General features: G+C 36.8%; 6 protein-coding genes across 10 annotated transcripts; 4 read left to right on the plus strand and 2 right to left on the minus strand.

Moving 5' to 3' along the window:
* Positions 1-1,163: 1,163 nt before the first annotated feature.
* LOC106329536 (transcription factor MYB104-like) lies at positions 1,164-3,716 on the plus strand. Its single transcript, XM_013768221.1, has 4 exons — positions 1,164-1,599; positions 1,951-2,304; positions 2,398-3,256; positions 3,330-3,716. The coding sequence occupies exons 2-4, from the start codon at positions 1,996-1,998 to the stop codon at positions 3,458-3,460; spliced, it is 1,299 nt and encodes a 432-aa protein (XP_013623675.1). The 5' UTR covers positions 1,164-1,599; positions 1,951-1,995; the 3' UTR covers positions 3,461-3,716.
* An 804-nt stretch (positions 3,717-4,520) lies between these two features.
* Positions 4,521-5,840, plus strand: LOC106332170. Its single transcript, XM_013770641.1, has 5 exons — positions 4,521-4,896; positions 5,001-5,106; positions 5,205-5,257; positions 5,331-5,462; positions 5,545-5,840. The coding sequence occupies exons 1-5, from the start codon at positions 4,567-4,569 to the stop codon at positions 5,713-5,715; spliced, it is 792 nt and encodes a 263-aa protein (XP_013626095.1). The 5' UTR covers positions 4,521-4,566; the 3' UTR covers positions 5,716-5,840.
* Positions 5,841-7,059: 1,219 nt separating this feature from the next.
* Positions 7,060-9,061, plus strand: LOC106332091 (protein N-lysine methyltransferase METTL21A). Its single transcript, XM_013770563.1, has 9 exons — positions 7,060-7,197; positions 7,295-7,386; positions 7,476-7,543; positions 7,620-7,739; positions 8,003-8,076; positions 8,144-8,192; positions 8,281-8,382; positions 8,476-8,587; positions 8,665-9,061. Exons 2-9 carry the CDS (start codon positions 7,301-7,303, stop codon positions 8,783-8,785), a joined length of 732 nt encoding a protein of 243 aa, XP_013626017.1. The 5' UTR covers positions 7,060-7,197; positions 7,295-7,300; the 3' UTR covers positions 8,786-9,061.
* A 2,140-nt stretch (positions 9,062-11,201) lies between these two features.
* On the plus strand, positions 11,202-13,929 carry LOC106327968 (hydroxymethylglutaryl-CoA lyase, mitochondrial). 2 transcript variants are annotated; one of them, XM_013766302.1, is made up of 8 exons: positions 11,202-11,414; positions 11,732-12,093; positions 12,211-12,390; positions 12,565-12,645; positions 12,730-12,893; positions 13,150-13,286; positions 13,365-13,480; positions 13,560-13,929. In XM_013766302.1, the coding sequence occupies exons 2-8, from the start codon at positions 11,737-11,739 to the stop codon at positions 13,809-13,811; spliced, it is 1,287 nt and encodes a 428-aa protein (XP_013621756.1). In that variant the 5' UTR covers positions 11,202-11,414; positions 11,732-11,736; the 3' UTR covers positions 13,812-13,929. The 2 variants fall into 2 exon arrangements, with proteins under 2 accessions (XP_013621756.1, XP_013621755.1); XM_013766301.1 differs by having other exon boundaries at positions 11,212-11,414; positions 11,610-12,093.
* A 2,842-nt stretch (positions 13,930-16,771) lies between these two features.
* LOC106331328 (WD repeat-containing protein 11) lies at positions 16,772-22,378 on the minus strand. 4 transcript variants are annotated; one of them, XM_013769654.1, is made up of 20 exons: positions 21,375-22,378; positions 20,953-21,301; positions 20,790-20,877; positions 20,509-20,690; positions 20,303-20,439; positions 20,137-20,203; positions 19,906-20,053; positions 19,711-19,828; positions 19,558-19,633; positions 19,305-19,487; positions 19,017-19,177; positions 18,814-18,919; positions 18,537-18,741; positions 18,167-18,429; positions 17,978-18,099; positions 17,747-17,891; positions 17,579-17,671; positions 17,437-17,510; positions 17,188-17,241; positions 16,772-17,102 (listed from the first exon to the last, which is right to left on the minus strand). In XM_013769654.1, the coding sequence occupies exons 1-20, from the start codon at positions 22,301-22,303 to the stop codon at positions 16,868-16,870; spliced, it is 3,735 nt and encodes a 1,244-aa protein (XP_013625108.1). In that variant the 5' UTR covers positions 22,304-22,378; the 3' UTR covers positions 16,772-16,867. The 4 variants fall into 4 exon arrangements, with proteins under 4 accessions (XP_013625108.1, XP_013625106.1, XP_013625105.1 ...); XM_013769652.1 differs by having other exon boundaries at positions 19,711-19,831; XM_013769651.1 differs by having other exon boundaries at positions 19,711-19,831; positions 20,790-21,301.
* A 271-nt stretch (positions 22,379-22,649) lies between these two features.
* On the minus strand, positions 22,650-24,397 carry LOC106328032 (glucan endo-1,3-beta-glucosidase 11). Its single transcript, XM_013766388.1, has 3 exons — positions 24,053-24,397; positions 22,953-23,983; positions 22,650-22,866 (listed from the first exon to the last, which is right to left on the minus strand). Exons 1-3 carry the CDS (start codon positions 24,108-24,110, stop codon positions 22,807-22,809), a joined length of 1,149 nt encoding a protein of 382 aa, XP_013621842.1. The 5' UTR covers positions 24,111-24,397; the 3' UTR covers positions 22,650-22,806.
* Between the last annotated feature and the right edge of the window lie 1,465 nt (positions 24,398-25,862).

Below are 25,862 nucleotides of genomic sequence, written 5' to 3' on the forward strand. Positions count from 1 at the left end.
CCTCCAAAAATACATTACAACCAGGGCTAATCTAGAAGGATTTTCTAGTGGGTGCAAAATTAAATAATGGACAAAAAAGCATCGAACTTGGGATATCAGTGGGTGCACAATGCTATTAAACCATTTAATCAAGCTAATTTCCTTGCCTTTTTACGTACAAAAACGTTAATATTGAAAAACTTGTGGGGGCACGTGCCACCATAGTCAAAGCCTATGAACCGTCTCACAGCCTAAACTTACCAATAAGATATTCGAATCAAAAATAATTTCCCCTAGAACAGCAACAAATACCAAGCCCTCATGTATTTCAAAAACTAGAAAAATGAATAGATGATTTGCCTTGAACAAAGTCAAATGTGGAAGAAAAAGCTTTCACAATAAAAATCAAGTATTTAAATAGATTAATTTGTTTTTCTGAGAGTGAGGCACCATAACGCTGTTATATAACAGAAAAAAAAATTCTAAAGTTCTCATTTTTTTTTTCATTTATCACTAAACAACCAATCTAATTTTAATTTTCTAATTTTTAAATATTTATTTTATAAGTTCAAAATAGTTAATTTCAATTTGACATTTGCTAGTATATAACATATTATTTAACTTTATCTATAAATTTTAGTTACTAATTAAGATAATGAAAATCTTTAAATTTTAGATATTCATTTAATTAATATTACCCAATCAATTTATAACCAATAGTTCATAACCTTTTAATATTTAAATATTTAAAATAATATAATCAGTAAATAACATGTTTGGTGAAAACTAATTTTATATTATAATTTAAAATTAATAAAATATATTTTTTCAGGAAATTGTAGGAATTGGCATTTTGTAACTAGTGATAATCCTATAGATATTTGTTTTTCTGTTATTTATAATTTTCTTATAAAATGATAGTATTTCCGTGTGAGTTTTTTTTGGTATGAAAAAAAAAGAAAATAGTTAATTGAGTTAGTTTTGTGTTAAACTGGAAATGACGGTCATTTTAAAAAAAAATTACTCCAAAAAAAATTGTGATTTTCTTGGAGAAATTGATTTGGTCTTATCGCTAGTAATTTTTAACACGATTTACCTTTGATTAAATGAAATATGTTAACACAATCAGAACGTATAAATAGTGAAAGCGAATTAATATTACTGCCTTCGTTTGGATTCTCAGGTGCCGGAAAGTGACTAAAAACGCAAAAAAAAAAACACACTTTTCTCAGAGAGGGAGAAAAAAAAGGGGAAGAAATTCGAAAGAGGAGTTTAAATCTCCACGCTTATCTCATCGCCGTTTTTACCAGTCTCTCTAATTCCGGTTTTTGCAGATCTTCTCCTGGAATATCTGATTTTTTTTTTTAATTTAATTTTGTTATTATTTAAACAGTTCGTTCCTATTTTCTTGTTCGTTCCTCTCTCTCTCTCTTTCTTCTCCAAATGAATTTCCTAGCTTGTTTCTTTGTTTAACTCATTTCAGGTTTACCTCCCTTCTTTTTTTTTTAGGTTTTCGATTTATTAGGAACACTTCAATTCTCCATTAGGGTTTTTGTTTTGGGTGGGATTTTATTTTGACAGAATAAGAGCTGAGAGTTTTGCTGTTCGAGATTCAGTCAGGTACCCCCAGTTCGGAGTTCGCTTTAATTTAAACTTATTAATCTCATGTTTAGAAATTCTTAATCTATTCAGACTGTGAGTATTTAAGAGTCGTGTCGCATTTAGTTCAAATCTTATTCTTAGGAGCAGTATTGTCAAATTTTAATGAAAATTCTGATTTTGCAGCCTGTTTACAGATACCAAATGAGCTATATAAATCGATGAAGATGATTGTTCTTGAATCCTCTGTTTCTATTTATTATGTGTTATTGCTGGATTATTTAAATATAATATTCTGATTAGTACCTTGTTTTGAACACGAGTTTGTACATTGTTTTACATGGAGATTCTGTTTTTTTTTTTTGTTTTCAGAGAGAGGGTCGGCAGTGTTAGAATGATATATGAAACTCAGGCAAGATGGGTAAAGTTCGCCATGATTCCGGATCAGGCGATGAATTCGCAATAGACAAAGCATTTCACAAAGGCCCTTGGACATCAGCTGAAGACCAACTTCTGATAGCTTATGTTGACAAACATGGTGATGGTAACTGGAACGCTGTTCAAAAACACTCTGGCCTTTCTCGCTGTGGCAAAAGCTGCCGCCTTCGTTGGGTGAATCACCTCAGGCCTGATTTAAAGAAAGGCTCTTTTACCGACAAGGAAGAGCAGCGTGTCATCGAACTTCATGCTTCCATGGGTAACAAATGGGCACGAATGGCTACTGAAGTATGTAATAAAACACTCTGCTTCCCCTTTCTCTACTCTAAATCTTGTTTTTGCTCTAAATCTTGTGTGTGTGTTGTTTCCTTTTCTTTTCAGCTACCTGGTCGCACGGATAACGAGATCAAGAATTTCTGGAACACGAGAGTTAAGAGACTGCAGCGACTTGGCTTACCAATTTACCCTGATGAAGTTCGTGAGCAAGCCATGAACGCCGCAGCTCAAAATGGTCACAACGCAGACTCATTGGACGGTCATCATAGTCAAGAGTCTTTGGAGCTTGACTGTCTCGAGATCCCTGAACTTAATTTCAAGCACTTACAACTCAATGGTGGCTCCTCCTTCTTACAGTCGATGCTTAGCAGTGTTCCCACGGGCAACCAGATGAGACAGAATCCGGGCTTGTTTCAGCCTAATATCTACAACGTGATTGCATCTCCTTACCACCAACCGCCTAACCGCAAACGCTTCAGAGAACCAGAAACCGCGTTTCCTTACACGGGTGGTTATGCTACAGACGAACATAGTGCTCAGCTTTGGAACTCTCCTTTTGTCGAAAGCACTCCAGGACAGTTCAACGTTGCACCAGATAGCCATTTTCTTGGCAATGCTACTACATATTCTTCTCCTTCTGAGCCTCTCATTCACGGGGCTGAGAAGTTGGAGCTCCCTTCATTCCAATGTTTTGACACTCAAGAGGAGCCTGGCGATTGGGAAGCACAACACTCTAACCCAATGCAGGCTATTGAGTCAGACAATACTTTAGTCCTGTCGTCCCCTCTGACAGACCCGACACCATCCGAGTGTCCATCTTCATTCTGTGATGGATTGTTGGAATCAGTTGTCTATGGATCATCAGGGGAAAAACAGACAACTACTACGGATCCAGATTCCCCGCTGCTTCAGTCCTCTCTGCTTGGCCATATCGACATTACACCAGCCACCGCAAACACAGCAGGTGATCATTTTTAACCTCTTTAGGCATCATTGTTTGCGTATTTAATACAAAGCTCCCTATTCTCCATCTGCAGGACACAACTCCAGTGCTGAAACCGATTTGGTTCATTTTGGTCCAACTTTCTCAAATGAGAGACGCACATCCTTTGAGGGCGGTGATTGGATAAGACAACTTCTTGGTGAGGATAGGGACTACACCAAGTAGAAGAGGAGGATTCTCTCGATGGCAGGACACGCATAAAGAGCTCTCTCTCTCTCTCTCTCACTTCTGATCTCTGAGTAGATTAGTATGTCTGTCTTTACGTATAATCAATCAGTACTGTGGCCTTACAAAAATAACGACCTATTAGTTTTTAGTCGGTTTTATAAGCAAGCATTATTGCTGCACGAGATTATGTTATGTAAGGATTCTAAAGATTTTTGATCAAACGTCTTGTTGATCATGCCAAGCTATTTTTGGATCTCCAAATAGATTTTCATAGCTGCGTACATGCTTTTCACCATGAAACTTGCCCATAAATAATCAGATCATAATCTAGAACAGTATGAGATGATTTTCATAGCTGTATACTTTGCTTGCCGGTTGTGTAACTCCCTCAAGCTTAACCAATGGATGCAATGGACAAGATGGATTGATAATGCAATGGACAAATATGAATTCATAGACACCACAAAGCTTTGTAAAAGTAGGCTTTGATGAGAGCGGCTTCTCACAACACTCTAAAGACTTTGACAATAGTTTTGAAAAAAATTGAAAAACTGCAAGATTCATAAAAGTTCGGTAATTTACGAAGAGAACCGAATTGAGCTTATATAGGTTCGACCATAGGATTTTCTAACAGTCTAAAATAAATTAAAGAAACAAATAAAATCGAAATAAAAGTCTTGGAAACAAAGGCTTTGATGGTTTTATGAAAACTAGCTATTGGATGGATATGGACTCGGGTTAGATAGTCCGTTTGATAAATTTGTAATTATTTGTTTGACCCTGGTTTTGTGGTTTTTTACTCTATTTTTAAATTTAAATAAATATTAATTAAAATAGGAAAAAAAAAAGAGAGCATTTGAGCTTTTTCTTTTTGCTGGAAAAGTATATCAGACTTTGTTCCAAAAAAAATACTGAATTAGACAAATCCATTTCATGGCAAGATAGGCAACAGTTAGACAACAGTTCTTTTGGGCCTTTAGAAACGAAATACAGAGAAAATAGTGAGGCCAGGCCACATAAAGGTAGATAAGTCCGGTCAGTCTCTAATCACTTCTATATAAAAAGGGCTCATCTAATTTAATTTGGGGGACACTCCTCTTTTAATGCCAACGGCGTACGGTCAAGCGTCACATCCTCCGATGTGTAGTCTCCTCCTCTCGAAGCTCCGACCTCTCCTCTCTCACTCGCCGCCGTTTTTCGCTGCTCCTTTCCGGCGGCGGCGGAGCCTCGCGTTTAGCGCACTTCCTACAAAGACGAAAGCCGTGGACGCAGCGTTGCTGAAGGAGAAATGGTTGGAGTCTCTCACTCTTCCCTCACCAGAAGAACACGTGGTGACTCGGGAGTCGAGTTATGTCATTGGGGTAGACCCAGACTTGTCCGGTGCTTTGGCTCTCTTGAAAATTAACCACGTCTTGGCTTCTTCTGAAGCTCAGGTCAGTCTCCCTGCGAGGATTTGGTTCTCTCTTATTAAACGAGAATTTCAGAGTTGTGAGTTGAATAAATTCATCATTACAAAGTTGATTGTGTTTGGATTTAGGTCTTTGATACTCCTCACCTGCCGGTTTTAGTTGGGAAAAGAGTGCGGAAACGTTTGGATGCAAAGTCAATAGTTCAGTTGATTCGAAGTTTAGATATACCATCTGGTAAGAAGATGATGTTTCACAATGTTGTTCTGTTTTTGTTTTTTTTTTTTTTTTTTTTTTTTTTTTGGCTTAGAAGCAATTTGTGCTACACAATGCAGGAAGTACGGCGTATATAGAGCAGTCAACTCCCTTTCCTAAAGATGGGAAACAGGTCAATAACACTGCTTTTTTTCTCCGATTTTGATATTTATTTCATACATGACTGTGTGATTTATATGTCTTAGGGTTGGTATAGCGGAGGTTTTGGATTTGGATTTTGGATAGGAACACTTGTTACGTCAGGCTTTTCGGTTGTCCCCGTTCCTTCAGCCTTGTGGAAGAGGCATTTTCAACTTGCTGGTGGTAACTGCACAAAGGTGATTGATTTTAAAATTGTCGAAAGTTTTATGATTTAAAATCAATCTAAATTGAAAACTAAGTAGTATTTTGTTGTTACAGGATGATAGTAGACGAGTTGCATCGGACTTGTTTCCTCTGCTTAGTTCGCAACTCCAGAGGAAAAAGGACCATGGTCGAGCTGAAGCACTGCTCATTGCGGCATATGGGGAAACTCTTAAACACGCGAAATTGTTGTACACGCCTCAAGAGTTTGTCTCCTCTGAGGTTTAGTAGAAAGCTAGTCATTGTAATGTTTTTCACTCTCCTCAACTCATTAGTTTCTTATCAAACAATTCTGATTTGTAGTCGGTACTTACCATTGCTAACTGACTTTTAAATAACATTTCGAGATCAAATATTGGGCTTTCGGTAAAAAGCTGTAAGTTAACATGGAATCTGTCTGATGTTTGCTTCATTTTTTATGATCATGAAATGGTGATGGAGTGTATAATAGGGATGGAGATGTTGAATGATGGCTTAGGATTCTTAGTTTTTGCGGGTGACTGCTTGAAAGATTTTGTTTCGTTCGACTTTAGGCTGGAAGAGCTATTTTGGAATTGTTCAGAATTAAAGTTTATAGGTAGACTTTTTCTTGGATTTACCCCGGGTTAACCCACCAATAATAGTTTGAAAAAAAAAACAAATAATAGTAAAAATTTACCAAATCATATTAGAGCATTTTTATCGCTCACTTTTGAGCGTCTCTAAAAAGGGGTCCACGATTTTGGAAAAAACGGTCTGTTAATGTTGCAGAATAAGAGACGTGTGTTGTGTAGTTTTTGCAATGTTTGCGGGCTTCACCGACACGTGGCGGTCCGCGATTGGTGTGTTTTTTAATTTTTTTAATTAAAAGAAAAATTAAAAAAGTTAAGAAACCCTTAGTGGGGTTTAGGGGTAAAAATGCTGTTATATTTTCAAAAAAAAAAGTAAAATAAATAAAAAATAGTACTACCTGCCACAAACAGCGAAATAATGTCAAAGTTGCAGAAATTTGTTTGGAGTATTGGTAGTTGCTGCGGCTTGATGAATCGGCAGTATTAGAAGAATAAGTAGTTGTGGCGGCTTGGTGAAGCGTAGATGTAAAAGTGGATATTTGAAAAGAAAGCAACAACAGCATGTAGTAGTGACTGACTTGTGTCCTGAATGATCTTCTAGATATCCCAATATAATTGTCGATCGCTACACCAATGAAAAGCTCTTCACTTGGGAAATCATAAATTTGCTAAATCACTTTTGCTAGCAAATTACTAAATCACTTTTGCTAGCAAATTATTCAGTGAAAATTTTAAAATATTTGATTACTGTAAACAGTTTGTATATTTTCAAATTAAATTTTATCATGGATTATTTTAAAGGTAACTCAAAACATGTTTTATGCCAATTTTATTTGCTGTTTTGTTTTGTTTGTTTTGGATGTTTGTTACCTTTAAGGTTTTCCAAAATTTGATGAACAAAATTTAGATATAAAAATTGAAGTAAAAGCTAAAAGATAAGAATCCTGCAGTGCTGCTCTCATCTATGGTTTAAATCAAAATTGGTGGTTTGGATCCACAACCGGTTTATATAAAAAAAAAATAATGGAACAAAAATGAAATAACCCCCAAAACGATGAGGAGCATGCTCTCTAATTAAATCACACTTTTCTGTGTTGCCACCGCCGCAAGCTGTAGCCCATCGACGCCATTGTTGCCGCGCCTTCCGCTTCTCTTTTATGTACCTTGCTTGCCCATTTTCTTTTATGAACACGAGTTATTTGGGATTCAATCTAAGAAACTGAACAGTTTATTGGGGGCATCGTTACATTCTGCAGCCAAAGATGGGCAGCGAAAGTGAGAAAGGGAGAGAAGAAGAGGAAGAGGAAGATATAGTTTGCTTAGACGAGTCCTTCTTCGTCAACGATGAGTAATTCAACTGTTTGGCTTTTGATTAACTCGAGTGTTTGGTTTGCCCTAGTAAGTAAAGTAAGTAAGCACATTGGTTTTTGAATGCAGTTATCAGTTGACGACCTTTACGTTTGGGTCCAACGTTCTTGAGCTCTACTGTCTCCAATCAGCTTCAAGTGAGTTTTCATTTTCTTTTATCGACCGACCTACTTTTGTAGTTAGTTATCTAACATAAGTTATCTTGTTGGGCAGCTGATTTTGATTTAACAGGGCAACTGGTTTGGCCTGGTGCTATGCTTATGAACCGTTATCTCTCAGATAATGCCGACATTCTCCAAGGATGTTCCGTTTTGGAGTTTGGATCTGGCGTTGGTAAGTCCTGTTTTTTTTAATTTTTTTTTTATCCTAGTAGTTTCTTTGCAAATCACCTCCTGTGCTTCAAGTTTCAGTTAGGAATGTTTGATATAGTGAACACAAACAATCCGTGATAGAAATGTTTTTGTATTTCCTTGGAACATTTGGTCTTTGATGACATATTATTGACTGTTCGTTCTCCCAAAGCGTAGAGGCTCTTTGTTTTTCTCGTTTGAATTCATTTGTAGTCGTTGATCTTTGATCTTGTTATTATAACCCAGGTATAACAGGAGTCCTCTGTAGCAAATTTTGCCGCAAAGTTGTTTTTACTGACCACAACGACGAAGTGCTCAAGGTAACGTCGCTTTTGCTAAAGATTTCTATTCACCATTGGTCGAACGTAATCAGGTCTTGTTTTTCAGATACTGAAGAAAAACATCGAGCTTCATGAACATTCAAGCCCCTCCGCTGGTGAGAAAGAAATTAACTTTGCCATTTTTATTCTCAATCTTTTACATGCTATTGATGTGTTTCTTCTGTTTCCCGTTTGTATCTACAGAATTAGAGGCTGCAAAGCTAGAATGGGGAAACACTGATCATCTTGGTGAAATCTTACAGAAACACTGTGATGGCTTTGATCTTATTCTTGGAGCTGATATCTATATCCTTTTATGTTCGGTTTGGTTTTGGTTCAATTTCGGAACTCCTATGATTTTTTTTTATTTTAAAAAGATAGCCTTGACAGTACGTGTACGCTTTCAGCAATCTAGCGTGCCGTTGCTATTTGACAGTGTAGAACAGCTTCTTCGGATCAGAGGACATGGAAATTGCAAGTTCATACTAGCATACGTATCACGGGCTAGACAGTAAGCTTGTCAGCCACAACAACGTTTTCGATTTTCATTTGTGCCACAAAGTAAAACTAAATTAAATATTGTTTCAGGATGGACTCAGCGATCATGAAGGAAGGCTCTCAGCACGGGATGCTGATGAATGAAGTTCCTGGGACTAGGTGTACCGTGGGGAACTTGGAAGGTGTTATATTTGAGATTACTCTTAAATAATATAAGGAAACGCATAATATTTGGAGTAGTTTCCTCCTTTTATGTTTTTATAGCTGCATACATTTGGTGAAAGTATGCATTGACATTGTGGATGCTTTGAAGATAATCCACACCGGTTGGTGAAGAACTGTTGCAACTACATTATCTTCTTTTTGATAGTTGCTGGAGCTAATAATTGCGTGACCTTCAAAAGTAATTTCTGAACAGATCCTAGTAGTTGTGATATCAATCTCATGTATCTCTGAGTCACACTAAAGAGATTAGCATACCTTATAACGAGATTTGTAAATTGTTATAGCATTAAATTTAAAGAAGACAAAATCAAGCATTACATAGGAACCCGATTGGCTATATACTACTGTATAATTCAGGTCACAAGTGTTCTTTGTCGACCGTCCAATAATTGGCTTAACGGGTGTTCTCTGTTGGCAGTCCAATTGATTTAACATGCTTGGTAACTGAGATCCCCGGGTCATCATACTAAATTCTAGTTGATTTACCCTCTCCAATAGCTCTGACAAGATTTGTTGGTAGGAGATATCTTTCTATCATGATTTCTTTTGTACCATACGATGACGAATGAACTGTACTGTCACTAAATTATTTAATTTTAATAGTCTTTGCCAGTTTATGAAAATTCGGCTTCGAGTTTTGGTAATAAAGGATCGTTGAAACTTGGTATTTCGCATAAGCCAAGTTCTTTCTCTTTTGATTTTGTCTGTTTTGTCCACGAAATCTTAACACTACATCCTCTATTTTAGATATGTCCCACCAAAATTTGTTATTTCATTTTAAAACATTTGTAAATAAGTTGAACTAAGACATAGCATAAGTAGACATGAAAAGGAAATTGATTTTCATGTAGTAATTTTCGTGTCATTAAGAAACATTTGGAGGATAAATGTCTATTTCTTATAATAATTTAAAGTTTTTGTTGAGAGAGCATTCGATTATACTATATAAGTCTATAAGGAATATAATAGTTTCTAATAATAATATATTATTTATATAATTAACTAATCACAATAATTAGAAGTTCAGTCAACGTTAGGTAGAATATACACATATGGTTGCATATGTTGGCTAATTGACCAACTAATAAAGTCATTTGGCCAATATATTTTCGTTTGGGATAATCACCTATAACACATAGTCAGAGTTTTTATTTAACAAGTCACTATAATTATAAATTCTGAAAAGCTTAGTTGCTTTTATTACTAATTCGGAGAAGCTTAAATCATCAAATTTAATTTGTCAAAACTTATTCTATAAATTTTGATATCTTAAACTTAGTATTTAATAAGATCTTGATATATGTGAATTAGTTGATCAAAATTTTGATGCAAGAAATACTTATATAAAAATAAATAAGAAAAATAGTTTGCTTTTTTTATAAGTAAAATAAATTAAAATAGTGAAACAATACAAATATAAATATAAAATAAAATTTCTAAAGTCAAAATGTAGATATTTGAGAACAACACTTTTAAATGTAACATACAAAAAGTAAATTAATATTTATTAGTGAATATTTTAAAATTTGAAAAATGTGCCAAAAAAATTTGAAATACAATCTAGCAAATTATAGTTGGTATTAATATTAATATACTCTAGTAAATTATACATTCCACTGATGATAAATGATTTTTAGTTATTATACTCAAAATTTTATTTTAATACTAAGTTATTTTATTACTTTTATAAACTATAAGAATTGTTATACCAAACAATACTATACACCATTTTATATACTTTTTGCGAAACATAATTTTGCTACACAAATAATTTTATACAAGTTAATTTTTCATATTTTTATATTAAATCACATTTTTAGAATCTAAATTATAATTATTATAAATTATCAAACTTTTCATTAATCACTATTCCCCCATACACAAAATATTGATGTTTAACTTTTGTTTTTGTATTTGAAAGATTGATATTTTAAACTTTAATTTATTTCGTTTTAAAATTAAAAAATTAAATCCAAAAATATGAGTGATATAATTATACCAGGAAGACAAAATTTTTTTAAAAAAATAAAAAAAATGTGAATTTAATTTTTATTAATATGTAAGCAAATTCTAAAACACCAGTATTTCAAATACAGAGGGAGTAAATTGACGATATCATAAAATAATTAGAGTTAGTGATTATATCATAAGTAATTAGAAAATTATTTTTTTCGTATTTGAATACTATGATATTGAATAAAATAATATATTTATTGACTGAGATAAAATAACATATTATTAAGTCCAAAACATGCACAAAATTCATTCTAATTATTAAAAACATTCACGTTATCACACACTCCACTTATTTAGAGTTTTGTTCCAATGTCAATTTTCAAACAAGCCTCCACCATATCATTAAAAAAATGAGGAATTAGACAAACTCTATTTAAAATTTATAGTCCAATCAGTGAAGAAGAGTGGGAAAGAAAGAAAGAAAGAAAGAAGTTTATTTATGGGAGGTCTAAAATGAATGTTTAGGTAGAGGGAGCTTCCCAACCAGAATTAGAGGAGATAAAGTTGCCGCGTCCTTCTCCCGAAATCGAACGCTCTTTCTTTATTTCATATTCTATCTTCTTCTCGTCGTCAATCGGATCCAATCACTCTTTTCTCCGGTAAATCTCTGCCTCTCTTCCCTTTTTTTTTTTTTTTTCCCTGATTATATTAAATCACTAATGATTGTTATAGGTTGTTACGATTGTCTTGTTATTGAGTTTCTCATCGATCACCAATGTAAAAAAAAAATGGAAATTTTGTTGTCATTTTCTTGAAACATATTTTGAGCAATGGATCTGACCATTTTTCTCCAGAAAAAACCACCCCAAAAAATTATTGCTGAAAATGCAGTGGAATGGGGTGAGGAGAGCCCATTCTTTATGGTGCTGCAAGACTTTAACAAACAACACTCATTTGCATCATGCTTATGTTCCAGTCACCATGTCGAGTTTGGAGGAGCCACTTGCTTTTGACAGGATCCAGAGGTTTTCATCCGGTGCCTGTCGCCCCAGGGATGATGTCGGCATGGGTCACCGTTGGATCCAGGGAAGAGATTGCAGCACCTCTAACTGTTGCAATGATGATGATGATGATAAGAGCTTTGGTAAAGAGTCATTACCGTGGAAAAGGCATTCTCGGAAAGTATCTGAAGGAGAAATTCTGCTTCGGAGTATTTCTTTCTCAGGAAGAAACTCCTCCTCCACAGTTTCTGGGACTTTATGGGAATCCAAAAGTTTTCAGGAGCATAAGTTTCACACCTTTAGCAGTGAGAATGGCATCTCACATTCAAGTAACAAAGTAGTTTTCTTAACGCTGGAAAACTGTTTTTTTTTTTTATTGTTTTAACATGCCTCCAATATGATTCATCTTCTAAAATTTATCTCTCTTATTATTCCGCTTCTGTGTGACATTCAGCTCGTTAGAGGGGTACCGAAGTTTGTGAAGATTGTTGAAGTTGGTCCAAGGGATGGTCTGCAGAACGAGAAAAATATAGTACCCACATCTGTAAAGGTGGAACTTATTCAGAGATTAGTTTCTGCTGGATTGCCCGTTGTCGAGGCTACAAGCTTTGTATCACCTAAATGGGTTCCCCAGGTAAATGCTGTTTATATATATTTGTAATGTTTGTTTGCCTGTAGACAGACTGACTTTTTATAAAATGGAAGTTAGTTACCAGTTAGATGTTAGAAACAATTTTATTTCTGCGACAGACAGATGAAACTAGTTTCTTTGACTGAACATAAATTTTTTTCCTGTTACGACTTGTAGCTTGCAGATGCAAAGGCTGTAATGGATGGAGTAAATGCTCTAGATGGGGCTCGATTGCCGGTTCTGACTCCGAATCTAAAAGTGTGCTACTTTTTTTTTTTCTCTCTCTCCATTTCTTATTTTCGAACACCAAACAACATAGAATATGCTTTTGCTTCTTGTTAGGGCTTTGAAGCGGCTGTATCTGCAGGTGCCAAGGAAGTTGCAATCTTTGCATCTGCTTCTGAGTCATTCTCCTTGTCAAATATCAACTGTACCATTGAAGAGAGTCTCTTGAGATATCGTGCTGTTGTCACCGCTGCAAAGGAGCATTCCATTCCTGTCCGTGGGTACGTTTCTTCTGCTTCTTTATATTTTATATATATATATATATATATATGCCCACGCAAGTTTTTCGTACTTTAATAGTGTTGTTTGATTGTGGTTTTTCGCCTTTCAAACGCTTTATGGTTTGTCACCTCTCATTTAAATGCGATATTAACGAAAATATGGTATATCCTTGTTTGTTGTAGAATAAACCTGTTTGACCTTACTGTAGTTGGTTCTAATTAATCAATGACCATGGTTATTTTCCCAATGTTGAAGGTATGTATCTTGCGTTGTCGGGTGTCCAGTAGAGGGGGCGGTTCCACCCTCAAAAGTGGCGCATGTTGTAAAAGAGCTCTATGACATGGGCTGCTCTGAGATTTCTCTTGGTGATACAATAGGAATCGGCACTCCCGGTAATTTCTATTTCCCTTACTTAATCAATTTTCTCTGTTTTGTCTTACATCTTCTTTTGTCATATATGAATGAATCAGGTACTGTGGTTCCGATGCTTGAAGCTGTGATGGCCGTTGTGCCAGCAGAAAAGCTGGCTGTTCATTTCCACGATACCTATGGGCAAGCTCTTGCAAACATTTTGGTGTCTCTCCAAGTAAGATTGAAGAAGATTTCATTTTATAGTGTGGGCTTGAGACTAACATGTGTTATTGATATATTGAAAAATAATACAGATGGGAATAAACATAGTAGACTCATCAGTCGCTGGATTAGGCGGCTGCCCATATGCAAAAGGAGCTTCAGGAAACGTAGCTACAGAAGATGTGGTTTACATGTTGAACGGTTTAGGCGTCCAAACCAATGTGGATTTGGGAAAGCTTATAGCTGCTGGAGATTTCATCAGCAAGCATCTTGGCCGTCCAAACGGTTCCAAGGCTGCCGTTGCCCTCAACCGTCGGGTCACAGCTGATGCCTCCAAGATTTGAGTGTTTATAAAAGAGGCTGTTCACATATGTAAACTTCATATGAATAAAAGACTTAAGGAGAAAGTAAATACAACTTCTATATATTCAAGATGATATATTAATGGCTCGTTGGTATAAATGATGCAGTGGAATTTATTTAAGCAAACCATGTCATATTATTATAAGTATGAATCTCGCTGAACAACATAACGTGCTTCTGTGCCAATTAAAGAAACGTAACAATTCTAAATCGGTAGTCACTGATCAGAAAGAAAAAAAAAACTAGTGGTGAGTAGATTCTTTAAGATATCCGATACTTTGTTAAAACACTATTTGAGTATGAATTATACCAATGACTTGAAAGTGTAAACCGATTATTAACTGATTTATCACTTATAACAATAGTAGGATGATAGAGTTTGAGCTCGCATACTTCTCACAAACTCGATCACAATAGAACAGTCTCGTGTATATTGAATCAATCAAACGAATTACAATTTGTATCAAAGATCAATTGAAAATCGATGGATTAACCCATTCGATATCTCCTCAAGCCTCATGGCTCAATCTCTAATACAAGCTAGCTACAAATGAACTCAATGTATCTTATTTAAAGCTATCCAACAGACTTTTACAGAAAACCATTCTTCATCTGATTCCGTGTCTTTCAACTTGCTTCTCATCTCAAGACCCACTGGTTAATACAGAGTCTTCATGTGAATTGAGTTCTTCTTGCTTCTCCTTCACATTTGTTTCTCCTCTTCCTCACATAACAATATTGTAGTTTATCAATAGGAATTGTGATATTCGTCCAATTCTCTTCCAACAAAATTCAGCTACTCTTAAGCTTGAAATAAGGAAAACACACCACAAGAAAACCATGATTTCTCCCAAAAAGTTCTCCCCACCCACTTGACAAGTAACTCTAATTTACATGTATAGTTTTATAGGATACCGCGTGATGAAGACGAGAACATAGGATTTACAGTTGATGACAGAGGAAGTAGAGTTGATGACATGGTCCTACTTAAGTCAATTGAGCCAAGTTTCCTACAAGAAAATTGTTAATTTGAAAAAAGAAATGGAGCCAAAAGAAGAAGTTGAGTTTAATTTGGGTCTTATGCAAGAATATGACAAGTTTCCAGAGATTGTCTGTCAGGCTTCAAGAGTGTTTTAGAAGGGCTTCAGAGGAGTCTTAAGAGTACTGTGAAGCTGGTGCAAAGATAGGGTATTTGGCGATAGTTGGGTGATGGTGCAGAAATAGGGCGATCCGAGCCAATCAGATGGTACAAACGGTGCAAATGGACCCTACAAACTTAGGGCGGCCAAAACCGAGCCAGGTTTGACCTTTGGAGATGTTTGGACGAGGTGTGCACAAATAAGATGAGGTACAAACAGGCGGTCCATACCATCGACTGTACTTGTTTCAGATCAATCTGAAACGAAGAAGTGCAAAGATAGGATGCCGGTTCAGCAAAAAGAGAGGTGACCTGATCTGTTTGAGCTTGAGGACGTTTGTGGATAATTCCACGCTGTCATGAGCTGGCGTGAGCTGTAAAAGAGAAGGAGCATGGACCATGTATATGGTCTGATACATGGGAAGGTTCATGGGAGCCTATGAGCAGCCAATCAGAAGCCAGCTCTTGGCCTTGACCAGAATTGAATCAACCAATCAGGCACCATCATCTCTCATCCAATCACAAGACATCACACAAATTCCAAACTCAACACTCCATCCTAGCTATCCATCCCTTCAAGTAATTTATCAGCCATTAGATTAAGGGTTTTATGATTCACAAACTTGTAAGCTTATAAATAAGCATGTATAGACATTTTGTAACTCTCTTGAGAGAGAGAAGGAGATTTCTCCTCCTTCTTCGTAATACAAAGTATGTTTTTGGATAAGAATCCTTTACTCTCTCTTTCTCATACTTAAATCTCTTAATCTCTTTAAATCTCTTGTTTCTGTCCAAGTTCATACTATTCTTCATCAGTCCTTCTCTCATATCAGTTCAAGACCATTTCGCCTAAAGGGTTTGTTCATCACACACAACCTGAGCTCTAAAAACCTAATAAAAATACGTGGACTAAAAAAAAGAATTTCATACGTGGCCTAGTTTTAAGGATAGTTCTCCACTTTGTTGCTTTTCCATTTTGTAGGAAGTTGATAACTTCCACTTTCCCTTATTCTCTTATTGTAGGTCATGACCCCGTTTGCTTCCATCGTTTAGCTATGTAAGCTAATGAGAAAAACATAAAAAGTAGACTTTTCTAACAACAGATCTCTTGAGTACTTGCGTGTGTATATTCTCTTTGGCTTTGAAGAAGGACCTTAGCAATTTGGTATCAGAGCCACTTGTGGATCCAAGGAGGGTGGATTTAGGATTCCGGTGATCCAATCCACTCCGGTTGAATGGAACGAACAGGGTGGGCGAACAATGTGACGGGAAAGTTTCGAATACAATGAATAAAATAGCAAAGTGTAAAAGTGTATTATAAGACCACGGTTAAACTTTATTTATAGGTCGAAATCCTTTAACGTCGTCATTTACACCACCGAAAAATATATGCAGCTTTATAAAAATATCTCTAAATCATGATTGGAATGGATTTGTGCTGTAGACAAAAATTTAGACATAAGCACTTCTAAACCACTAGTTACTCATCACCAAATTCGAATTGACTCCTCATCCACCTCCCAATCATTATGGTATCAAGATAACTTATTGTCCATCTTTGTTTCCAAAAAAAAATTCATTAATGCTTATGTAATCTTCCCTGGAAACATATCTAACTTTTTAATAAAATATTTCGTTTTATAAAAGAGATATATACAACCACAAATTGTCACAGATTATATGTGGATCTTTCAAATGTATTCCCAGATATATCATATTTGATTTTAAATTGCTTTTGTTGTTATTTAATAAACCATTTACAATGGTTTGAACTGTTAACTATAAATACCTCAACTACGAACTTTGCATGTTATAGTTTGTGTATACTTGAGGATGACACTAAAATAAAAATTGTGACGTTGGAGGTTTTGATTCTTACATAACAGTATACATACAACCTTAGTGAAGAAAAGTTGGTGAATCCATGCATATATGCACCAGCTTCTCCTGATACAACTCATAGCATTTAGTAACTGCTATCACGTCTGCATTGTCATCATCAATGCTCCAACTGTTTGCTAGAGTTTCCTGGCAAGCTAAAATGAAAATAGCTGCTGTCTCGGGCTGCTCAGCTTTGCGAAATGCTGCTAAAGCTTGCTCAAATGCTCCTATCGCTATATATAGCATCACACCCCTACACTTTCGAAATCCAGATTAAGTTTACCTGAAACCTATTTCATAGGGTGTGCGTTTTCTCAAAATGAGTTAGCATTACATACCTCCAAATGTCATGTTCAGTTTGCATGACGTGTGTTGCCCACCTCTGCAACACTCTAAGTAAAATAAGTAAAAACATCAATTAAATTTATTTCCTAAGTAATTATGTATGTATATATAGGTCTAGAGGGCCTCCAGATAGGTCTCTTTGGGAATTTTATTCTTGTGACATTTTTTCTTCTTTCATTTTGATAATGAAAGTTCTGATTCTTAAATTTAATCGATACAGTAAAAAAAAAAGTAGGGGACACCTTGCATAGTCAGATCCATTTAAATGCGTAGCTGCCAATGTAGCAGAATCCGTCCAACAACCAGCATCTTGTAACTGCATTGAGGAAAACATATAGACAAACTTGGGATGTAAAACCTGTTAACATTGAAACAAAACCTAACCTGGGAGCATGCTTCTTGGTATCTTCCAACTGAGCAGAGAAGATGAGTTCCAGAAAGTGATCTGTCTGGTCTTACCATATTGGCTGCAACTACCTTTATTCAGAAACCATGTTAAGAAATAAATAATTCATGTTATATGATTCACTAAAAAAAAAACAGTGGTAATACCTTCACCGCTAGCTCAACGAGGGATTTGGACACGCTAGTAGATAAAGCAACAGCACGCAGTGCATTGGGGTAGAAATAAGAGCTATCTGGAGAAGTGGAGAGTAACAAACTGACCGCACCTTCCAAGTTCCCAACTGATACAAGTCTGATCATCAAAGAAAATGTATGTTAGGCTCAAATCTTTTAAATAACTTTTTAGTTCTGAAAGGAATATGGTTGAAGATAACTAACTCGTGTACTCGGTTCTGAATGGCCTCTTCCCCTCCTAGATTCTCGTGCCACGGGATTCGTTCACTAGCGTATAACCATAATTCATTTTGTTCAAAAGCCATTAATTTTAGCTGGCCTTCACCCTGTTCACCAACCCCAAAATATTAGCGCACTCTATTTATTTATAATTTATGCCACTAGATGACTAACCAGAGAACCAATTTTCTCAAATCCTGAAACTGAGGGTCCCTTTGATGTAATTTTATTTAGCATAGTTGCCTCTTCAAAATGCTTCGTGGAAATCTTGCTTTTAATTTTGTTGGCTTCATAGTTCATAGCACAAGGCAGTTTTAACCAAAAAAATGCCTCGGAAGTTTCTCCAAAAATGGCAGCCGTGAATGCAAATCTTGCAGTATAACCTTTATTTACTAGTCTGGAGTACAGTTTTGCTTTCTCATCATCTAGTAGGCAGCCTGTAGCCATAAGAATTTTAAATATTTTCTTACAGAAATAAAATGTAAAATCATCATATAGAAAATCATACAAGATATGATGGAAAAAGAAATAAGATGAATTTAACCTTCTAAACGATATGGTTCTAGTACTTTAAGCAATATTTCTATCACGGCAGGGTCTCCGATTGGTGGGAAATCAATCATGGAACTCCTAAGATCTTTAGAAGACGAAGTTCTTTCCGGAATAGAATGTGATCGTTTTCCAATACATTGACTAGATGTGTTGAACCAAGATGGATTTACCCCCAGTTGCAAGATCATCCGAAATGCCTACACATGTATATATACTATAAGATAAGGTATTTATGATCCACTTGAAATCAAAATATTAATATACCTTACCAAGGCATGTGATACAGGCAATAGCATAGGAGTGCATAAAGGTACTGGACGATATTTTTCCTTGGGAGGTTTTGTGTGGGATTTTTGGGTTATCATTTTTTCATTTCTACAGGAACAGGAGTTAAATTAGGAACATCAATGACTACGCATCTGATTTGCCTACTCTCAAATATCATTTGTATGATGTTACATGAATCACTTACACGCGGACCTCGACCAGGCGGAAGCTACCATCAGTTCCAACAACACACAATACAAGGGAGTCAAATCGGCTAGTTCCCAGGGCCAACCAATCAAGTTCAAGTATAAGGGAGCCAGGTATTTGAGGCCTTATAAGGGAAATGGCTAATGGATCCGGCGAATCCTACAATAAAATATAAGAGCATCACTGTCTACAGAGGAATTGTAAGGTTGTTTATGCACATTACAGGTAGAGTTATCAGGGGAAAAAAACAATATCTTATTATAACAATGTCAAAAAACTTTCTTACAATATCGTAGAAGGAGAAGGTGTTGTCAAAAAATAGCACAAAGATCCGTCCTCTGCTAATACTGTCATGATAGATGGGTGAAAATTTGATCTTCTTTATTCCTTCTTTGCATGTGTTAAACGATGAAGAGTTACCGGATGTTACATCCCACCACCGTATGTTTCCTAACTTGTCACCTGTGACCTGTTAAATGATTGTCTAAGATGTTTCTTAAAGTTCATTAGAGATAACATGAAGAGGAAAGAATACATACAACATGAGGCACGCGATATGCCATAGCCGTAATTAACCCATCAAAAGTATTGAAAGAAGCTTCCGGCCATTTCGGTCTAAAAGAAAAAAAGATGAATATACAATGTCAGAGCACGATGAAGAAAAAACTCTGAGAATGTTTTCCAAAAGCAACCTGAAATCTCGAATCCTTCGTCCATAAACTTCAAAAACGCCAAGTGCACCATTTACTAGTGCGAATGCAAAACTTTCTGAAGTATCATCTTGGAGTTGTCCATCAGCAGTGCCAACAACTTCTGTTGGAAAGACATTGTTTTTATAATAAGGTTCAATGTAAATATGAAAAGAATTATTATAAAAACTAGCTCACTAAAATCTGATGCTTTTGGAGTTCCAGAGACAATTGTTTCTTGGTTAGAAGAGATAGAAGGCTGTTTTGAGAGGCTCTTTTCAGCTGAATTTGGAATAGTTGGGAGCGTCCATTCCAAAACCGTAAATGGAAGAGTTAGTGATCTAATCTACATCAAGGTACAAGTCATAGTGTAAATACAATTCTATTTCATCATAAATATTTTTTTAAACACGTAAGAAACTAACTTACCATCACTGGACTTTTAGTCATTGCCCACACTTCTACCGGATCACCACGGAATAAAATAAGAAGATACCTAGTAAGAACAAACGTTTATTTTTATTTAAAAACCAAGGGTGGTTTGTTTTATTCGGCGAGCTCTATTTCGTTTCCTTGGGAAAAAAAAGAGACCAACCTCCCAGAAGATGAAACCTTTAGAGCTCTTATGGGAGCTCGCTCTGGTTTTTGCAAAACTCGAAAGCCTTTACTAACGCCACTCCTAAGACATGTGATGGCGAGCCTATTAATAAATCCACCTGTTCGTGTACTCACCTGGCACGCAAAAGCAAACATTAACAAAAAACATAGTGTGACCCCTATGAAATAAATATTTTATTTTACCCGACTACATGAGAATGAAACGAGTCTAGAATTTCCTAGCCAATTTAAACCCCTGATACGGCTGGTGTGTGCAGAGAAACTTGCAGCTACTGCGTTTGCAGACACATCAACAACATCAATTGTGCCAGCTTCAGTTCCCAAAGCTACGAGAGGTACTACTACAGCAGGAGAGTTCCCTCCACCTTCATAACCATTACATTACAATACATCAACTTTTTTGATGATTTTCATTTTTTATCTAAGCATATACAAAAATTCACAGAGTTGTTGATGCAACTAACGAGCCAATGTTGCTGTCATTGAAGGGGTTGGTACCGCAAGAATAGTCACTGTTGACGAGAGAAGCTGCAGTTGTCCAACTAAAGAGATCTGCATCAAAGAGATTTTCTGTAAATAGAAACAATCTATAAAGGTAGAGATGTTTTCTGATTTGGCCACATATACCTCAAAAGATGTATCAGTTGAGCTCTTTAGTGGCTTGTCATTACTCTGAAGATTAGAAGAGTCTTTATCTCTTTTGACGCTCAAAATCCAACTCCATATTTTACCATCATCAGATATAGATATAAAATGTGTCTTGAACCCAAGAAAAGCATCATCATCTCCACTGAAATAAAAAGAATCATCGACCATTGAAGCATCCAGAACAGGATCTGAATGGATCTTCCTAATGTTTTGGAGGGTTGAGTCCAACTGGGAGATTAGAAGAGACAGAAGAGAGGGCAACGGTGCAGAAATACCAATTGCTGGTATCAACTCTTCGATTCCACACAAGACATGGACCTGTTCCCCTCTGCACAAAAAAAACAAAAAAAGACTACATTGAGAAAAAAAAGACCAAACAGAGATGAGAGAGTGGCTCTCACTCTTGTCGTCGCCAAATGCTGAGCCTGCAATCAAAGTGAAGGCAGTACAAAAACTCTTGGTTTGGGTCAGGCAAAACATCTACAAACTTGGCGTACTCACGAGGTAAAGCAACCACGTAGAGGGTTGCGTCGTATTGTAAATCAAACACGACAAGCTCTCTAGGAAAGGTGAGGAAGATGATGTGTTTCCAGTGTGGTGAGAAAGAGAATTTCGCAGAATAAAAAGGGAAAACGGCTGTTGAAGAGTGACTACTGCTGCTGCTACTAACAAGGGCTTCACGTTCTAGCTTCTGCAGATCGGTGCTATCCGTTTGGATGTGAAACTCCTTGGACGTAACATCGTTTTCAGTGATCCCAACAAGTTTAACGGAAAGAAGAAACCCTTTGAGTCCGAGAAGGCAGAAATGGGTGGAGTCGAAGGGATCGCAGCGGATGCAGGATATGAACTCAGGAGATGAGTCATGTTTCCAGAACACGTGTCCGGAGTCCGTGTAAAGCGTGAGAGAAGATGAACCGGAGATGGCAGCAATGATGTAGGATTCCGGTAGAGCCAATACCCAACAGAGATCCTGCACGCCTCCGTCAGAGTCTTGTTCAAGCCATAGGCGGACAGAAGGGACGCGAAAGTCAACAAGAGCGATGCGGCCGAGGTTATCACCCACGGCAATGAGGAGATGAGAGGAGAAGGGATCACCTCGCTGACGACGGAGTGGAAGAGGAGCCCACCGAAGAGAGGTCACTGTAGGACTTGCAGATGAGAGAGGGGAAGGGAGGGAGACGGTAGAAATGAGCTGCAGAGACTGTGAGTCGACAAGAGAGACACAAGGACCCGAAGCAAACGCGAGCAGGCCGGAGGTGCTGAGGTCGGCAGCTGATAAGTTGCTTCGGCTAGGTGGTCCAGGAAGAATAGAATTAGAGGACGAACTCATTTTTTTTTTTTCTCTTATTAGCTTTCTTTGAGAATTGTAGGATGATTTGTAGTATGTTTTTAGAGTTTTGGAGGGAGAAACTAAATGATGTTGCGCATCTGTTTAGGCTGAAGACTCTCTATCTCATCTTCTAATAACAGAATCCCCCAAACCGTTAGGATCTCTGCTTTACTTTCAACTTACTAAATTTCTACCTATTTTTTTTTATTTATCTTTGCGCACCATTATAAATGATTATATGCTTTGTTTTGTTTGTAGCATTTGGGCTGCATAGCATCAAATCAGAGTTTATTAATTCTAGATCGTAAGAAACAAAAATATTCATTATCCTTTTAATCTAAGCAGAGAGCCAAATTTATGTATACATAAGATTTGATTTGATATAATAATATTATATATGAGAGCTTCTGTGCTCCTAGCATTTCGTGAGCCTCTCACTCCTAGTAGTAATATGAAAAAAACCCGAGGATCCAATCGTCGAATCTCATACACAATTTCAGCAGTTATATCATCACGAGGAAAACCGAGATAGAGATGACTAATGCCACATAGCAAGAAGCTAGCTGCAACAAAACACAGAAGAGAAGAGACTAATAAATATAAGACTCAAAGATGATACCATACATAATCAGCGTATTATTCATCATACCATTGACGATGAAAAGGGCGCATCTGACTTTAGGCTGTTGAATCCGATATCATAAGATATGGTTCCGTCAGGCTTATAAAGTCCAAAGTGGGTCTCTGAACTTTTCCCCGGTTTAGAATTTTCATTGAACAAGGCGAAGATGTATGCTTTGAGCACCTTTTTGGGCCTAAGAGGAGTCCCTTTCTTCTTTGCAAGCCTCTTCCTGAGGTTATAGTTATAAGTCCTGGCGTTCTCAGGAGTGGCAGCTGGTTCATCCGAATCGCCTTTAGAAGCCCACCCCGTTTCAGTAATCATGACCTCCATCTCCTTGAAGCCAGCATCTTCCAGGGCCATGTAGGCGGCGTCAATCTGTGCGTCAAGCATGTTATCATACCGCAGATTGGTTTTGGGGTCGTAGATCCCTTCAGTCGGCTTGAAAAGAGCGTAGTTGATATCGATCTGAGTGGGGTTATAAGTGTATGCCAAAAAGGGGTAAGCGTTCAAACAGAAAGGAGAGCCAATCTGATCAAAGAACTCCAGGAGAGGCTTCATGAACTGAACAACGTTCTCCTTGAAGACACAGGAAGACGGCGGGTACGAGTCAGCAAACACGGCCTGCGAATGAGCCGTGGTGATCTGCACCGTCTCCTCCAGATTCATCTTCTTCAGCGCGTTGTAGACGTTCTTGGCCGCGCCTAGCAAGGCTCCGGAGAGCTCGGAGTCGCCGCCTCCGAGAACTTCGTTTCCTACGGCGATGCCACGGATCCGGGTGTTTGGCAAGAAAGACTGAACATTGTCTTTGACCCAAGTGAGGGCGTGATCAGCGTTCGAGCTCATCTCTTTCAAGAAGCCATTTGGGAGACCGACCACAAGGTCTAAACCAGTGCCGCTGAAAGCTTGGAGGACAGTGTGGTCGGCGTCGTATATACGCACGTTCCGGATTTTAGCTTGCTTTAGAAGTAAGACTACTTTATCCGGCGAGGGGATGTTATCAGCAATCCTTCCATAGTTTATCCCGTAAGTTCCCACGAATGCTCCTTTTGCTTCAAGCCCTGGAGAGAGACAAGGGCATGAGCACCCAAAGTAAATAAAATAATCTTTTTATTGAAATCGGATTGAACCTGTCAAAATCGGACTGAAGAAGAGGAAGTTGAGAAGAAGCAACCCAGAACTTCTCATCTGATATTTTTTTCAGAAAAAGAGATAATAGACGATTCAGGTCACAAAGAGCAAACCGAAGCGAAAGCGAGAATCTGGTTCCACAGCAACATTAGATTCTTCGGATCAAACAAAACCCTTAAAAGTCTGCAAGAGAAACCCAAAGTGTGAGATGCTTCTTCTTCTGCTTGACTTGAATGATTGATTGCAAAAGAGAGAGATATTTTTTTTCGGTTTCTTTTGGGGATTCCTCTTCGTCGCTGTCGAGTATATGAATAAGTTGCAATGTGAAACAAAAGAAAGAACAAGTTGGCAAATTCACCTTTTTTTTTTTCTTTTCTTTCTCTTTTAAATAAAGTTTTTTAGTGAATATAATTAATAATATGAAAAGGGAAACTAAGATTGGAAATTTCGTAGTTGTTAAGTAGTGATGTGGTTGGACGGTGTGTTTCCTTTGGACGTACCAGCATTACAGCTAAATCAGACGTGTATGGACCTCATTGCATCACTTTTCCTCAAATGCTTTTGTTTTCTTATTAGTATATGTTTTCTTGACTAAACATCTAATTTGCTCTCTCCTTTCTCTCAAACTTTCCCAGAGCTTAAATTTACCGGTTCTTGGCTCTGGTGATTTTGTTTCGTTCTACAGAATTTTTTTTTTATAATCTAATAACATTGAAACTATGATATTTTTACTAACCAAGGGTGTAACCCCACGAAAGCGTGGAGTCGGGTATGCAGTTGTTGCTCTATATTATTTGTTGTTTTGCCAAGATTTGTGTTTTAATAAGATGGGGTGGGGTGATGAATTGTGGTTATTGATTGTGTTTAGAGTTATGTATTTGTTGTTGTAGCAGAGTAGTCGATTTTATGTAGTTTATTTGTTGTTGTTTTATTTTAAAATAATACTCATTATCCTAAATTTTGTAGTTGTTTGTTCTTTTTAAAAAAAATGTTATTTGTTTATTTATTTGGTAATTTGTAATTTCTCTTTACTTGTGTGTTTAAAACAGACATTTTAAAAAGAAAATTAGAATTAAAATTGTATACGGGAGTTTTAGTTGTGTTTGGGCCTTAACATGCTTAAAATGAAATTGAAATCTTGAGAAGAATGTTTGCCACATGCTGAATTGTTATAATCATGCTATGCAATATGTTTCTAAGTTTTCACCATTTGAGATTGTTTAAGGATTCAATCCCATCTCACCTTTGGAAATAATGCCTTTACTTTTGAGTGAAAGAATTAATGTTGATGGAAAAAAGAAGGCATAAATGGTGAAACATATTCATACTGAAGCTAGAAGGAACTTGGAGGAGAAAACCAAGCAGTATGTTAGACAAGCTAACAAGGGCAGATGGTCTTTGATGTGGGTGATCAAGTTTGGGTCCATTTGAGAAATGAGAGGTTTCCAAATGAGAGGAAATCAAAGCTAATGCCAAGGATTGATGGTCCTTTGACAGTCATGCACATAATCAACAACAATGTCTATAAACTCGATCTGCAAAGTAAGTATGATGTTAGTGATAGTTTTAATGTTTCTGATTTGGCTCCTTTTGTTGCAGATGATCCAGATTTGAGGAAAAATCCTTTTCAAGAGAGAGAGAAGGGATGATGTGATCATGAGAATGCAACATGAACCAATTAAAAAAGAGATCAACAATGATGATGTCTTAGCCATTCCATAAGGTCCAATAACTCGTGCTAGATCAAAGAAGTTGTCACTAGAATGCTCAAGTCTATTTATGAAAAATGCCGGCCTAATTTTCAATCAC

The sequence above is a fragment of the Brassica oleracea genome, chromosome C3 (genome assembly GCF_000695525.1).
Source record: "Brassica oleracea var. oleracea cultivar TO1000 chromosome C3, BOL, whole genome shotgun sequence".
Taxonomy (NCBI): Eukaryota; Viridiplantae; Streptophyta; class Magnoliopsida; order Brassicales; family Brassicaceae; genus Brassica; species Brassica oleracea.

Coding starts and splice junctions, on each gene's coding strand:
- LOC106329536 (XM_013768221.1), top strand. CDS start 1,996: ATGGGTAAAGTTCGCCATGATTCCGGATCAGGCGATGAATTCGCAATA. Junction 2,305..2,397: donor GGGCACGAATGGCTACTGAA/GTATGTAATAAA, acceptor TTTTCTTTTCAG/CTACCTGGTCGCACGGATAA. Junction 3,257..3,329: donor AGCCACCGCAAACACAGCAG/GTGATCATTTTT, acceptor CTCCATCTGCAG/GACACAACTCCAGTGCTGAA.
- LOC106332170 (XM_013770641.1), top strand. CDS start 4,567: ATGCCAACGGCGTACGGTCAAGCGTCACATCCTCCGATGTGTAGTCTC. Junction 5,107..5,204: donor AAGTTTAGATATACCATCTG/GTAAGAAGATGA, acceptor TACACAATGCAG/GAAGTACGGCGTATATAGAG. Junction 5,258..5,330: donor TTCCTAAAGATGGGAAACAG/GTCAATAACACT, acceptor TATATGTCTTAG/GGTTGGTATAGCGGAGGTTT.
- LOC106332091 (XM_013770563.1), top strand. CDS start 7,301: ATGGGCAGCGAAAGTGAGAAAGGGAGAGAAGAAGAGGAAGAGGAAGAT. Junction 7,387..7,475: donor TCCTTCTTCGTCAACGATGA/GTAATTCAACTG, acceptor TTTTGAATGCAG/TTATCAGTTGACGACCTTTA. Junction 8,193..8,280: donor ACATTCAAGCCCCTCCGCTG/GTGAGAAAGAAA, acceptor TTGTATCTACAG/AATTAGAGGCTGCAAAGCTA.
- LOC106327968 (XM_013766301.1), top strand. CDS start 11,641: ATGCAGTGGAATGGGGTGAGGAGAGCCCATTCTTTATGGTGCTGCAAG. Junction 12,646..12,729: donor TTCTGACTCCGAATCTAAAA/GTGTGCTACTTT, acceptor GCTTCTTGTTAG/GGCTTTGAAGCGGCTGTATC. Junction 13,481..13,559: donor ACATTTTGGTGTCTCTCCAA/GTAAGATTGAAG, acceptor AAAATAATACAG/ATGGGAATAAACATAGTAGA.
- LOC106331328 (XM_013769651.1), bottom strand. CDS start 22,303: ATGAGTTCGTCCTCTAATTCTATTCTTCCTGGACCACCTAGCCGAAGC. Junction 19,488..19,557: donor CATATCGCGTGCCTCATGTT/GTATGTATTCTT, acceptor ATCATTTAACAG/GTCACAGGTGACAAGTTAGG. Junction 17,672..17,746: donor TCGTTGAGCTAGCGGTGAAG/GTATTACCACTG, acceptor TTCTGAATAAAG/GTAGTTGCAGCCAATATGGT.
- LOC106328032 (XM_013766388.1), bottom strand. CDS start 24,110: ATGAGAAGTTCTGGGTTGCTTCTTCTCAACTTCCTCTTCTTCAGTCCG. Junction 23,984..24,052: donor CTTCAGTCCGATTTTGACAG/GTTCAATCCGAT, acceptor GTCTCTCTCCAG/GGCTTGAAGCAAAAGGAGCA. Junction 22,867..22,952: donor CGCCCTTTTCATCGTCAATG/GTATGATGAATA, acceptor GTTTTGTTGCAG/CTAGCTTCTTGCTATGTGGC.